At 46.0% G+C, this 13,114-nt stretch overlaps 2 protein-coding genes across 19 annotated transcripts in view; both read right to left on the reverse strand.

The window, feature by feature from the left end:
* REP15 (RAB15 effector protein) overlaps window positions 1-1,246 on the reverse strand; it is a 3,796-nt gene extending 2,550 nt beyond the window's left edge. Inside the window, exon 1 of the mRNA XM_008642482.2 lies at window positions 5-1,246. Within this exon, the coding sequence (XP_008640704.1) occupies window positions 5-546 (542 nt within the window). The 5' untranslated portion in view covers window positions 547-1,246. The remainder of the gene's footprint in view (window positions 1-4) is intronic.
* Window positions 1,247-1,334: 88 nt separating this feature from the next.
* PPFIBP1 (PPFIA binding protein 1) overlaps window positions 1,335-13,114 on the reverse strand; it is a 73,241-nt gene continuing 61,461 nt past the window's right edge. For all 18 annotated transcript variants that reach the window (XM_017745807.1, XM_017745805.1, XM_017745811.1 and 15 more), the window contains 11 exons: window positions 11,989-12,130; window positions 11,589-11,717; window positions 10,867-11,017; window positions 9,526-9,637; window positions 9,320-9,408; window positions 7,405-7,527; window positions 6,497-6,622; window positions 5,502-5,690; window positions 4,828-5,007; window positions 4,159-4,224; window positions 1,335-3,686 (listed from right to left, as the gene is read on the reverse strand). In XM_017745807.1, the coding sequence (XP_017601296.1) occupies window positions 3,600-3,686; window positions 4,159-4,224; window positions 4,828-5,007; window positions 5,502-5,690; window positions 6,497-6,622; window positions 7,405-7,527; window positions 9,320-9,408; window positions 9,526-9,637; window positions 10,867-11,017; window positions 11,589-11,717; window positions 11,989-12,130 (1,394 nt within the window). In that variant the 3' untranslated portion in view covers window positions 1,335-3,599. The remainder of the gene's footprint in view (window positions 3,687-4,158; window positions 4,225-4,827; window positions 5,008-5,501; window positions 5,691-6,496; window positions 6,623-7,404; window positions 7,528-9,319; window positions 9,409-9,525; window positions 9,638-10,866; window positions 11,018-11,588; window positions 11,718-11,988; window positions 12,131-13,114) is intronic.

A 13,114-nucleotide genomic window follows, 5' to 3' on the forward strand; every position in this document is an offset into this window, starting at 1 on the left:
GGGCTTCCCTGGCACGCCGAACATGACGAACAAGCCCAGGCAGTCCCGTCCCACCAGGCGGCAGAACTCGGCCAGCTTCTCAAACCTGCTCATGTTCTGGAAGCACTCGTCAGCCAGCGCGGCCTCCCGGCAGCAATCCTCGGCAGGGCCCTCGCTGTGGAACAGCTCGGCCGGCTGCAGAGCCTGCACGGCGAGCTGGAGCTTGATCTGCTTGTCAGACCCACACAGAGTCCAGACCCAGTCCACCCCGAAGAGGGAGGACTGCTGCTTGGTCATTTTGCTGGTCATGATCCGCTCCTCCACGCCCTTTCCTATGCAGAAGCTGATGAAGTTGACCAGGAAGATCTCGCTCAGTGTGTTCGTGGCTGGCTGGAATTTGCTCTGAGGATCCACAAAACCGAGATAGTCCTTCAGCCTTTGAGATGCATGGAGCACGCCCTGGCTGAAGACTTCACAGATGACCAGAGTTTCAGCCTTGTTCTCCTGGTTGTCCTCCTGGGAGACCTTCTGGCCCATTTTCTGTGCCGGAGGAGGTCGTTTCCACATGCAGACTGCCTCGGGGAAGAATCTTTATTTTCCAGCGGAAGCTCTGCAGGTGCCGGGCCCAGCCAGACCTATTCAGCTGCACATGGATACCTGCAGCCTACCCGGTGAAGGTGACAGCAGAGCTGAGCTCTGTGAGCCTGCGGGGCAGCCAGGCTTTCTCCTGGGTGTGTTTCTCCACAGCTGACTGAGCAGGAACCAGCCCAACAGGCCCTGTAGCTTTCACACCTACTGAATTCATCTGTGCTTGTTTTCCTTATTGTTAATTCCGGCACCATTTCTTTGGCTGATGTTGTCTCATTCCAGTCTGATCTTATCTCCTTGGATCTCCTTTCTAGGACTATTGCAGAGGAACCATTTTTTAGCACAGGGTGTTGCCCGGAGATGAAACCACCATTTTCTTTTAATCTCCTAGAGAAGGGAAAGACACCTGGGAGCAGAGAGTCCTTTTCACAGCAAGAAGGGACAGAGCACCCTGAGAGGGCTCCCAGTGGAGCACACACTGAGCAATGATGATGCCACTTCTCACCACACCAAACAACCCAAGATTGTTCAAATCTGGATCCCAGAAATAACTAAAAAATCTTGATATAGTTGATTTCTTAGTTGTTAGTCAAGCCCTGCTGCAGGCACTACTGACAAATGAACTAACAAGTCAACAAAAAGATGTGTGATTTTGTCCCCTTTCCCTCCTTTGCTTTTTAAATAGAACAAAATAAGCTTCCTAGGAAAATTAAAAGGAAAAAAAAACCAGAGGATGTGTGAAAAAGGGAACTGGCTTCCAGAAACACTTGGCATTTTCCACAGACTTTATTGGATTTCACATGGCAATACACAGCAGTTACGTTGCCCTCTCCAAACAGGCACCAATTAAAACACCCCGACGGTATCGACGGTGTGCACACGCGCACATAAAAACCTCCTGACTTCATCACCTCTCTTGTGTCCCCACCCCGTAAGAGAACCAGGGTTCAGGTGGCAGCTCCGAGGGGATGACCTGGCTGCCAGGAAAGGATTGTTTGGAGCAGAATGCTGCTTACACTGCACTTAAATAAACCATCACTGCCCTCACTGGTACACTCCAGAGAAACTGGAGAGTGTTTGTGGCTATTTCAGCACACAGTATTGTGTCACTAGCTCCCTTTTTTCCCTCCTGTGAATATCCAGTCCTGTCCAGTAGCCGGTGACTAGCGAGAGCCATCCGGAGGAAAACTTTTGTTTGGAAGCCTGCACCACATTTCCCAGTGCTTCCACAGGGTTTCACGTTCAACTTCCATGTAAATAATAACAATATTGCAGAGTATTCACAGAAAGGGAGGCCTGAATCCACATCCCAAGCATCTGCACCCTAAACCTGCCCACATTAAATTTTGCATCTTGGTACATTAATAATCACCCACACTGTACACCCTTCAAAGGTCCAGGTTATCAGGCTACATCATTATAATGCTGGAATATGCCTCTGATCTGAGGGGAGTTCCCTGAAAATCCTGGGAAGAACCTTTCTTCCTTTCCTAGCTTTGTTAAGAGTGTTTTAGAAACACCCACAAAGTCCGCACAAACCCCAAATCCCCTGCGGGACACCAGGAATGGTCTCACTTCCAGCAAGGAGAGCGACAAAACGAGCGACAAAACGCTTGGCAAAGCAACACCACTGCAAGGAACAATTCCAGCTGGATTTCAGTTTGCCTTTACAGAGCAAAGCAGCTTCATGCCATTGTGCTAAAATACATGCAACGTTCAACACCATACAAATGACCACTGGAATAAAAAGCTACTTTTGTTTGTTTGCTTTCGGCTAGGACACCTCGCAATACCCAAAGTCTGACATAAGATTTCCACTGGCTAGTTAGGAATTTTAAAACCTGATGATGCTCAAGAGCAGAGGAGCTGTGCTTTAAGAAGGTAAAATGATGAACAACACATTTGATATCTGAATTTTGGAGGAAAAGTCCAACCTTCGGCTTAATAATATGAAATAATATATTTCCTATACATTTCTCTATATAACTTTATTTGTTTTTTTGCAACTACACCATCTTCACGTTAGTCACAGCACAGAAATGTCCCTTCCATATGCAGGGAGTACTCTCAACTTTAAGGAAATTTTTTAAGTCATGGAAGTGTTAATAACCTTGTTGAATGCACTAACTACTGCTGGGGGGACAAGAAAGAAGACATTTTAAAATGTGCAGTTTCTGTATGAGCCACTGCCAGAAGGAACGTGCTTTAGAATTGTTTCATCTCAAATGGAAGATCATTAAACTGTGCACTCAATAAAAAGCAACGAAAGCAAACAGTTCCAAAGGTCAGCCTGCCTTTCCCAGTAACCAGCTGGTTTGCAAACTGGCATAATTTTTTTACAACCTTCTCCCCTTCCCTCACACACCTGCAACTTTCCATCACTCTATCTCACAAAATTTAAATTTTTGCTTTTATATGTACTTCATATACTTCTTTTTTCTTTTATTTTTTTCTTTTTTTTTTTATAAAACAGTATAAAAATAGGAGCAACAGTCAAGAGCTACGGGGGAGCTTATGCAGGGCACAGATGACTAAAATCCTACATTGGATAGGGCTGAACTGGTGTTTGTGCCAAAGAAAAGCACTTAAAAAAGAGCAGTAACTTCTATCTTTCAGCTGAGAGCGCAGAGAGAGCTGATGCGCGGTTATCTACAGACGCAACACTTTCACCTAACATCTTCTGTTCTTTTCAAACAGTATAAAGGATTATCTGAGGCCATGAAGAAGCACAAGGAGCACTATCATACCACATCAATTTAAATGCAACACTCTGAAACACATCACCAGTTTGTACATTAAATAGAGTTAAAATGATTACCATTCACCAGTGTCTGGGTGGTTTTTATGGCAACTTAGAGTAGAGGCACCTTGTTTTTTCTCCTTTTCTCTTTAAAATTCTCCACCCCTCAGTGTTACTTCTAACAAACAGAAGCAAGAGCAATGTAAAGTACATGATCTGCTGCCTGTCATGTGGAACGGGGATGTCCTTGCACACAGGAGAGCGAGCCTTTGTCAGTGCCTGGTGGTGACTGTCACACGTTGGAGTCCTCATCTGTTATACTGGTGCTAGGAGAGCGAGTGGCAAAGTCTTTAAACATTTCATCTTCCTTCAACATGTGCTGGAAAGGAAAGGAGGGCAGAGTCAAGGTTTCTCACAACTGGCAGCAGTCATCTGGCACGGTCCTGGCCCGTGCTGGGCAGCAAACACTGCCTGCCAGCCACTGCTTTGTTCTGCTGAGGGAAGTTTTCACCCACCCTGCTGCAAAACCAGCTCACTGATGGCGCTGGCCCCAGTGGCTCGGGGCTTCCACCCAGAAAATGCAGCCTGACCCCCAGCTGGAAACCCACTGACCATGGGCAATGGGGGCCATGTCCCCTGCCCTCCCCAGTGTGTGGGAAGCCAGCACAGGCCACCAAACCTCTCCACCAGCATGGGCAGGTACCTTCCTGAACCACTCAGTTGTGCCCTCTGTCCCAGTAGAAGACTCAAAGGACCTCACTGACCCTGTTTATCGCAAGCGACTGCCAAGGGGCCTACACCCATCCTGCAGAAGCAGAGATCTTACTGCACAGACCCATTTACACACTTACTGTCAAGTTGTTGATGCCTTCAGAAAATGCTCCTATTTGCCTCACCGTCCCTTCTGAATCTTCCATCTTAAAAAACCAGAATGCATCATGAATTAATAATAACTTCTTTGTATCATAGAGTGGAATCACAGAATGGATTAGGTTGGAAAAGACCTTAAAAATCACCTTGGTCCAACCCCCCTGCCATGGGCAGGGTCACCTTCCACTATCCCAGGTTGCTCCAAGCCCTATCCAGCCTGGCCTTGGACACTTCCAGGGATCCAGGGGCAGCCACAGCTTCTCTGGGCAACCTGTGCCAGGGCCTCACCACCGTCACAGGGAAGAACCTTTTTCTAATATCCTAAACCTACTAATATCTAAACCCACCCTCTGTCAGTGTGAAGCCATTCCCCCTTGCCCTGCTACCACAGAGTGGCAACACAATTTACTGAGATGTTCAGACCAAGGGAGAAACGTGGCCTGTCAGGAGAGGAGAGTAACTCCAGAGCAGGCCCTAAAGCTGCTGCATTCACAGCTTCAACCTCCTCAGGAGCAGACCCTTTTGTCAGTAAAGCTGTGTGACAGCAAGAAGTCAGGGGCCAAAACAAAAGGGAGGCTTCCCTGGGAAATGGAAGGTTTTCCCACCAAACCTGACAGCACAAAGACTTGGAATTGTTAGAACTGGCTTACCTGCTCCAGCCTGTCCAAATCATCATCATCATATACTCGGATATCCAGGCCAGGCTTAAAGCCCTTCTTTGATCCACTGCCAGATGCCCGCCCCAGCTCCATAGGACACACATACTCCTCCACATCATCCTGCTTCTTCTTCCTCAGGCTCCCAAAATTGCTGAAGGTAAGTTTCTTTGGCTTAAAAGTGAAGAGAAATTTGCCAAGGAGTTAGAGAATCAGCAAATAATTAAGAGGCCTACTCGTGCCCTCTGGTGTTTCCATGTTGAAGGGTCAAAACCTCAGTGCTCTCCTACACAGATCTGAAAGGACAATGTGTCCTCTCATTCCACCACTGTTAAGACACCACCATTTAACAGATCCCAAATGAGGTCAAAATTCCACATTAAACCATGAGTAAGGGACAGTCTTCCCCCAAACATCTCTCAGTACAGACAGAAGGACAACACGAGTGCTACCTCTTGTCTGTGCACGTTAGAGAGGCTGAGAAGTAGCCTGTTCATGGTAGACACAAGTGTCAAACACAGATCTGCCAGGTCCTGCTCTCATGCTTCTTGCTTTGGGAACCAACCCCTTTTCTCAGACCTTACTGAAGCACCCTCCCAGCATGGATAAAACTGGAGATCCAAATGCCTCCCTGGAACCTCACACCCCTCCCAGAACAAGTGGCCGACCTTGACTTTGGCAGTTGCTGTCAGGAGGACGTAGTCTGGAGACTCCATGGCTTCACGTTTCTGCTGCTGGGCCTCCTGCCCCACCAGGAGGTTGAAATGAGTGGCCAAGTGCCGCCTCAGCAGCGTCTTGTTGGGTGGGATGTTCAGCAGCTGGGCCATGGTTTCTACATTGAAACGCGGCTCCAAAACCTGGGAATCCAACCAGAGAATCCAGCTGAAGCCAGTACAGTCTGATGAGATCTCAAAGACATCCAGGCCTATCTTGGTCACTCCCTAAGGCCCCTTTGGGATTTTTGTTTGTATTTTAGAGGAAATATACAACAAAGAAGGAGGAAAGAGAGTTAACTAGTTAAAGGATTCCTAAAATGCTACCTCCAGGATTTCCTTCTGGAGTTATAAACAGGAACAAATTTGCAGGTAAGAAGAAATGAACAGATAAATCCACCCTTAACTGAACTATTTGTGCAAAGCTGCGACAAAATGTTTACCCAGCATCTTCTTCCAATTCTGGAAAATAAACAGACATAAAATGTTTGGAGCAGGGATATAACTCCTAATCACCACAACAAACCTCTGCAGGTATAAATCTCTTGTCTGGAGTATGTGATGCTAGAGCAATTAAAAACAATCCTGGTTTGACAGTGTAATCCCAAATTCTACGAAAGTAACAAGCTTCCCTCACAAAATAAAACCATATCCAGGTCTAGGAAGGCAGAACGTGGCTGTTAACAGCACAGCAGCATTGGAGGACAGGAGGTGGACAGGAGGTGGAGAATGCCATACCAAAATAGCATTGTGAGGGGAATTCAGAGTATTAAACCACAGTCCTTCCCCTCAGGACATTCATATCCTTTAAACCATAAGGTAAGAAACTTCTTATTAAGCAGAATAAGCAGACAAGGCGTGTGCAGCAAAGATAATGCCAGAACATTGACCTAGTGGTTCCCAGACATCTTTTTTTGAATAAAATGGAAGAAGCCACCCCAAAAGCTCACCATCAGCCCCCCGTGCACTCCGCTGCCCCGCAGGTTGGGTGCGTACTCTGCCAGATCCACGGAGCGCAGCCACTCCATCACGCGGTGGTTGGTCCACTGGGTGACCTCAGAAGGTGTCACATTATTCTGCCAACAGGAGGAACAGGCAGGTAAGGACACATTCCAAATCAGCCAAATCCCAGCCCCAATCTTAACTGAAACAAACCTCTCCTGCCCTTAAGGAATACAATCCGACTTTGCACTTGAGAAAAAGATCTCTTCCTGGATTGCTACCTTGCAGCAAGAGCAGCCTGGAAATGGGTCTGGGCAGGGGGCAGGGGTGTGTTAGGTCATTTGATTATCGTGCTGTGCATTAGCATTATTTGCCATTTCTACCAGTAGAGCTGAAAATTCAGCTGGTTCCTTGAGCTGCTGTGCTGTTCTTGGAGATACACATTGTGAATCTAAATCCAAGAGTCTGGGTCATTTTGTCATCTATTGCCCTGTCCAGCATTTGCTGCTTCCAAAACACAATGATGGCAGTCTCCCACCTGGTACTGGGGCCAAACTCCTTTTACACAGAAAATTTTGACACAGCCATCAGTTTTCCAGAGAGTTGCACAAGACTCGTGGCAACAGTGCACTGAGTTCAAGACGATCACACATCAGAGACTGGGCCTAAACAGCCAGCAGTTGGCTTGGAGGAGAAGCGGGAGACTTGGAAAAGGGGACATGAGTTTGGGGTCATGGCACGTAGAGGAAAGAAAATGATGTCAGAGCTTGAGGTTAAAAGAACAGCATGAGAAAAAGGAAACTAAAAATGAAGCAGAACAAGAAGACAGGAGGAGACAGCAGAGCAGGAATAATCAGAAACACCAGGGATAAAACCCTAGAGGATTCCTCTTCACAGCTTCCTTGTAAAGCAATACCTCATCAGACGGCCTCCTGCGCAGGCAGTTGGGCTCAAAGTTGTTTATTCTCAAAACCTGAATGGCTCTTTTGATGCTGAGGTGGTGAAGGACACTGACGACCTTCAAGGACAGCAGGTCATCCTGTCAAAGAGCAAGAGGGAGTCAATAAACACGGTCGTGCTTATTCATGGCACCAGCATCCTCCTGGAAGGGACTGCTTTGGCCCCTGGCTTAAAATGGCACATCTGGCACTTCTGGGGGAAGACTTTAGTGTGCCAGACAGGGAATTAACATCATACCATCTACCCCAAAATAAAAACTTCCTGTGTTGCACTATACTAGCTCTTAGGGGATGTTTCTCACATAGGATACAGAGTACAAGAAACCTGAGGTAACAAGGAGGGAAAAAGGGTGAGATGACACAACCTCAGGGACAGGATTAGAGCCAGGGCAGCACTGACACACTACACTAGACCCACCTGGCATTTAATCCTGCCAGAAGTTTTAATACCTCAAATGTCCAGCTAGAAGTTCAACTGAAAACAATAAATTACCCTGAAAACTGGGGCATTCTCTATTATTAGAATTAAAAAAAAAAAAAAAAAGAGGGAAGAAGAAAAGTGTCTAAAAGTCCAAGTGCAATTTAGCTAACTTAAACAAATTTATGCACCCTTGTCCCAGGGTTAGCCTGGCCTAATGTTTCAGTATTACTTATATGTTATGAACACTGGAATCTATTTTGTCAGATATTTAAGACAAGATTCTTTGCTTACCCAAACATCCCACTGTATTCAGCTAACTTTGTGATGAGTCTAACAGTAGGTTACTATGTCATGGTTTGCTATTTCATTTATTATAAAATAATAATATTCACTATTGTTTATTTGGAGTCAGAGTAACTACAAAAGATCATAAGTATTAGCTTAATACTTTGCGTATTTTGTTGGTTTTACGGCGAATCTGTTGTCATAATTTGATGGTTAACCTTGCTCTAAAAATATCCCCAGTGATCTACAATTACAGGGCAGTGACAATGGTAGTAATCTCCCAACACAACATCAAGCTCAGTGGAGGCTGCTGGCATCACACTTCCAAGGGTTAAGAAGGAGAAGAAACAATCTTATAATGAATAAAATTGCAAACCATGACATGAAGCCTATGCAAAACACATGTAAGTGCGGCATGAAAAGGTAACTCATGGCTCATGAGAGAGCAGGGCTATGATTGATTTCTTCTTTGTTGTACAGAAATAATTAATATTAGCCATGTTCAGTTTGCATTTGTGTCCCCAGAGAAGGAAGGTCTTATCTCATCTCACCTGAGCCCTTACACAAAGGAAACCTGCTGGGTTGCCTTCACCTGACTGGCCGTGAAGTGGGGAGGTGATGCCTGTGCTGAGCACTTTGGAATGCAAAAGCTGTTAAGTGTAGCCTGCTTCCAAACAAGCTGGCTCTTAAAACTGCAGTTTTCTTCCAAGGAAATTGTTTGGGTTTTCTTCACCTAAGCATCCACATGAATAAGCAAGCTGACAGAATGCTTGCTCACTGAAGAAAAAGATTCCACCCGCTTCTATTAATTAATAACAAAATGAACAGCAAAAGCAGGAAAAACACAGCATTTGCACACCTTTGTGTACCAGCCCTGCCTGAGCACACCAGTGTCACACACAGCTGTTAAGCTCGGGATTGCCCATTTCTCATGCATGAGTCCAAGTTCTTGCTTACTGTGTTTGCTCTTCCACCTGAATCTAGCAGCTCTAAAGACGGAAAGAACTTTGGAAATACTTGCAGGTGAGCAGTAGTATCTGATTTCTATAGGTTACAGCTGTTAGCATTAACCCAGGACACCCACTAGAGTTTCAAGGGGTCCTCTAAACACTGAGAAGCCAAGAACATGGAAAAGTTGTCAGGAAAGAAGGAAACCATTTACTCACCACACTCATGTAATGGAGCATGCGGCCGTCCACCTTCCCCTCATCAAACTGGGTCTTATACTGGGGCAGGCCAATGTCATCCAGCCACCCTAGGGCAGGACAGACACTCCTGTTAGAGTGGTGGCCAAGTTACCCAGCACCACTTACTGCTCCCATCCTCAGAGCCCCAAATGAGCCACTGCTTCAAGCATGCAATAAAAGCTTACTGGTAACCCAGTGGTAATCCAGTTTTCCATGGTTGTTTTCCTCTTCAGATCCCAGTGCCTGCAGAGCAAGCTGGAGCTTCTTCCGATGCAAAGGGTGCTTTATCCCAAGCTCCTGTGAAAGGAAGAAAAGCAGTAAATCTAGAGACAATTTTATTCTTCCCTCTGCTGAATGACAAAGGGTTTCTGAGAGTCACACTTTCACAGCATTGCTGGAGACCTGGCAGGTGCATTTTTTTTTTGTTGAATTTCAGTCGTGTTAGCACATGTTCAGCACCAAAGGCCCACTTGCTGTGGTGGGTTAGTTTCACAGTGTGGTAGATTCATTTAAAGGAGTGATGGACTCCAAATTGTATGGAAGTGTCGGCCACAATACTCTCATACCAGGTTTAAAAAAAGCCCACAACATAATAAAAACGTTAGCATTCAAAAAAATACTTACTGGCATTAATTCCACCCCTCCCACTTAGGCAGGTAAAGTTAAAATAATTATTTAATTAAGAGCACAGGAATGTCCCAGGAATTACTGAAATTCATTAATGCTTCCAAATGCATAACATTATTCCCCAGTTTAGTTGCAAGTGCAGCCATTCCAGGATCTCTTTAATCCCATTTTCACTTTCACCAGTGCCTGCTGGTTAATGTTACCTCTGATAACACTACTGTAAGCCATTATGTTCATAATACACTTCTCTTATTCCAGTTGTAGTGTAACTACCCAATTGAGAAAACAGGCTTACTATTTGGTGAGGAGAGTGGTTTTTTAAAAGCTGAAAATTCAAACTTTAGCAAATACTATGGATTAAAAGTATAAATTGAATCGATTTCTTCTGTGTTTCCCATTTTAAAAAAAGAGACAAACAATTCTGCAACAATTAAAGACAGACTGATCAAGCTGTGTGTAACAAATCCTCGTTCCTCTTTGTATAAAATGGACAGAAAATACAATCAGACCGAAACAGCACCTTTTTACACCCTTCTCACACAGGCATAAAACAACTGTGGCACATACGAGTGCTAATGAAGCAGGGCTACAAACCCGTATGATAATGAGGCACTCTCACATGCGTATTTTTAGAAGGTGCCATCGTCAATTTATGTGTCCATGCTTAATGAAGTTAAATCACATATTTGTAATTATTAGCTTCATTACAGAGCATTAAATTTCTACAAAACTTCACCTAAAAAGAAATAGATGTGGCATCACTGCAGGTGACAGTATTTTGAAAACTCATCTTGTTTACATTTTTTTGCCAGGTGCACTTTACAGACCTAATCTACATGCACAGAAACAGTGATTTTTTTGTACCTTTATTTGAAAGGAGTGTTTCCAGTATTCCTCACCTTTTCCAGATCCTGCTGAGAAGCCTGCAGAAGTGTTTGCCCAGACAGTATCCAGTGCCTGCCATTACTGATGTAAGAGCCAAGCCCTTGGTCCTGGAGCCAGTTGCAAACCTGCTCCTTGGTCCACTTTGCGAATGGCATGTCCAGCTCACTGCAGGAGATTTTACCCAAAAAACCCTGATAAATCCCGTGCTTCCAATCTCCTTTTCTCATAAATAATAAGAAAGCCAAAAGTTAAGCCTAATTCACATCTTGTGGGAGCTGGGACAATCTCTGAGGGGGAACCATAAGCACGATGAAGTTCTGGGTGCTGCTGATCTGTTGCCACTGCCACAATAAACACGGCCTACTAATCCTACTGAAAAGAACCTCTGCTGCCTAGCGTGGCTACAGCTCTGGACCGAGACCATAATGTTTCATTTTCTCCTTTAATCCCTGGAAGTGCAGCAGGAAAGGCACAGGAGGAGTATCTGTCGCTGCCACATGAGGGCTCACGTGCTGCTTCATGGCCCCATCCTGCGAGGGCGAGAGCTCAGCAGCATGACTCCACCACCCAGCCCGCCTCAACCCTGCAGAGACCCTCTCTCACAGGAGGAAGTGGCCTGGATCTGCCTGGTTTTGCTTAGCCAGGAGAGGGGACGTTCCATTTAGGCACTGCCCTCCTGCTCGGCTGGAGCCATCGGGATCCAAGCACCACCACAGGGGCCGCACTCGTGTCTTACTTGTGGGACTGCCCCAGGTCCCGTGACCAGCCCAGCCGGGGCCCCGCAGTCGCTCTCGTCCCTCCTCTCTTGAACTCCGTCTCGGACATGTCGTCTGGGTTGAAGGTGGTGGACTGACTTCTTTTAAGCCTACAGGAAGAAAGCACATTTGGCTAAGGAAAAGGCACGTTGCTGCTGCCACTGCAAGCAACACAGGCAAGATCTCTCCCAGGGCTTGTAGCTCCTCTTCCACCTGCCCCCAGCCTCGTGTTATCTCTCCCAAATACCACACAGGCTCCTGCTCCTGGGATATTAAACCATCGAGCCAACCGCTGGCGGGGGAGAAAGGGAAGGTGTGTTCCCAGCAAACCTCACCCAAGCCCCAGCTCTGGAGAATGGTCATCTCTCATCTTTTACTTACCTTCCAAACAACTTCTTGATTCCCCTGGCCTTTTTCCTGGAATCTGGAGAAGGTGGTGCCATCTGCAGACTATCTGCTTCTTTTGGGCGGGGGGGCAAGCCAGCCAGATCCAAGTGGTCTGCAGATCCCTTCTCCGTTTCAGCTGTTAGAAAATGTAAGTTCTGTCAAGACCTTCCTGTGCAGGACTGTACAGACGTGCTCCTGACCTTGGGAATAACTCCTGCTAAAATTATTGACAGCCACCATGCCAAGAAAATGGGGCAAGGAGGGATGGGAAAATCCGTGAGAAGTGCCACATGTTCCTTCTTCATGGGCCTGGCTGGTAACGCTCCAAGGCAATGCTCTGCTCTGGTTAAGTGCCTTGCATCCAAGGTGGGAAAATCCACCTTGTGAATCAAGCAGTGAATTAAATCCCAAATTTACTCCTCCTCAGGGAGTGCTCCTACAGTGCTTCCCCAGACAGAGCCAAGGCACGTGGGTGCCCAGAAACAATTCAGTGCAGTGGAAGGGAACTAAACCAGGAGTCCCCAAAGCACAGAAAAAACAAATAACTTCCCTGCAGATACTCTTCCCAATAACCTGTAGTATTTCATTCCCTGGCCAGGAAATTCCAGCAACAAAACTCCTGCCCCAGAAGGAGGGCCCTCTTCCGCTCACTTCTGCAAACTGTGGAATATTTTGTTCCTCCTCAGAGGAACACCACGGAGTTTAGGCTCTGTCTGAACAGTATCTTCTGAGTGATGAACAAAACACCTCTGATCAGAGACCCTCAACGTTACCACCCACTCTAAAAGCATTAAATCCTTGATCTGTAGCTGTTTTCCATGACAATGAACCTGAGGGTTCTTGTCCCCAAAGGGGAAGTTGTCACAAAAGCTAAACTATTAAAGGAAAAAACAATTTTAAGATCATTTAAAAAGAAAACTAATAGAATTGCAGTATCTACTAAACTACATAAGCAGAGATGTGCCAGCAAGTGCCAGATAGCTGAATAAAACTACCACGTGGAGATTATGCCAGTTGCTTGCTGGGGAAGAGGGAGAGCATGAGCTTGTTCAGCTGAAGCAGCCGTGGCAAGGCAGTCAGGCCTGGAATCACTTGCAGCATCTTTTAATATAGCTCTGTA

The sequence above is a fragment of the Corvus brachyrhynchos genome, unplaced genomic scaffold, assembly GCF_000691975.1.
Source record: "Corvus brachyrhynchos isolate BGI_N302 unplaced genomic scaffold, ASM69197v1 scaffold209, whole genome shotgun sequence".
Lineage (NCBI taxonomy): Eukaryota > Metazoa > Chordata > Aves > Passeriformes > Corvidae > Corvus > Corvus brachyrhynchos.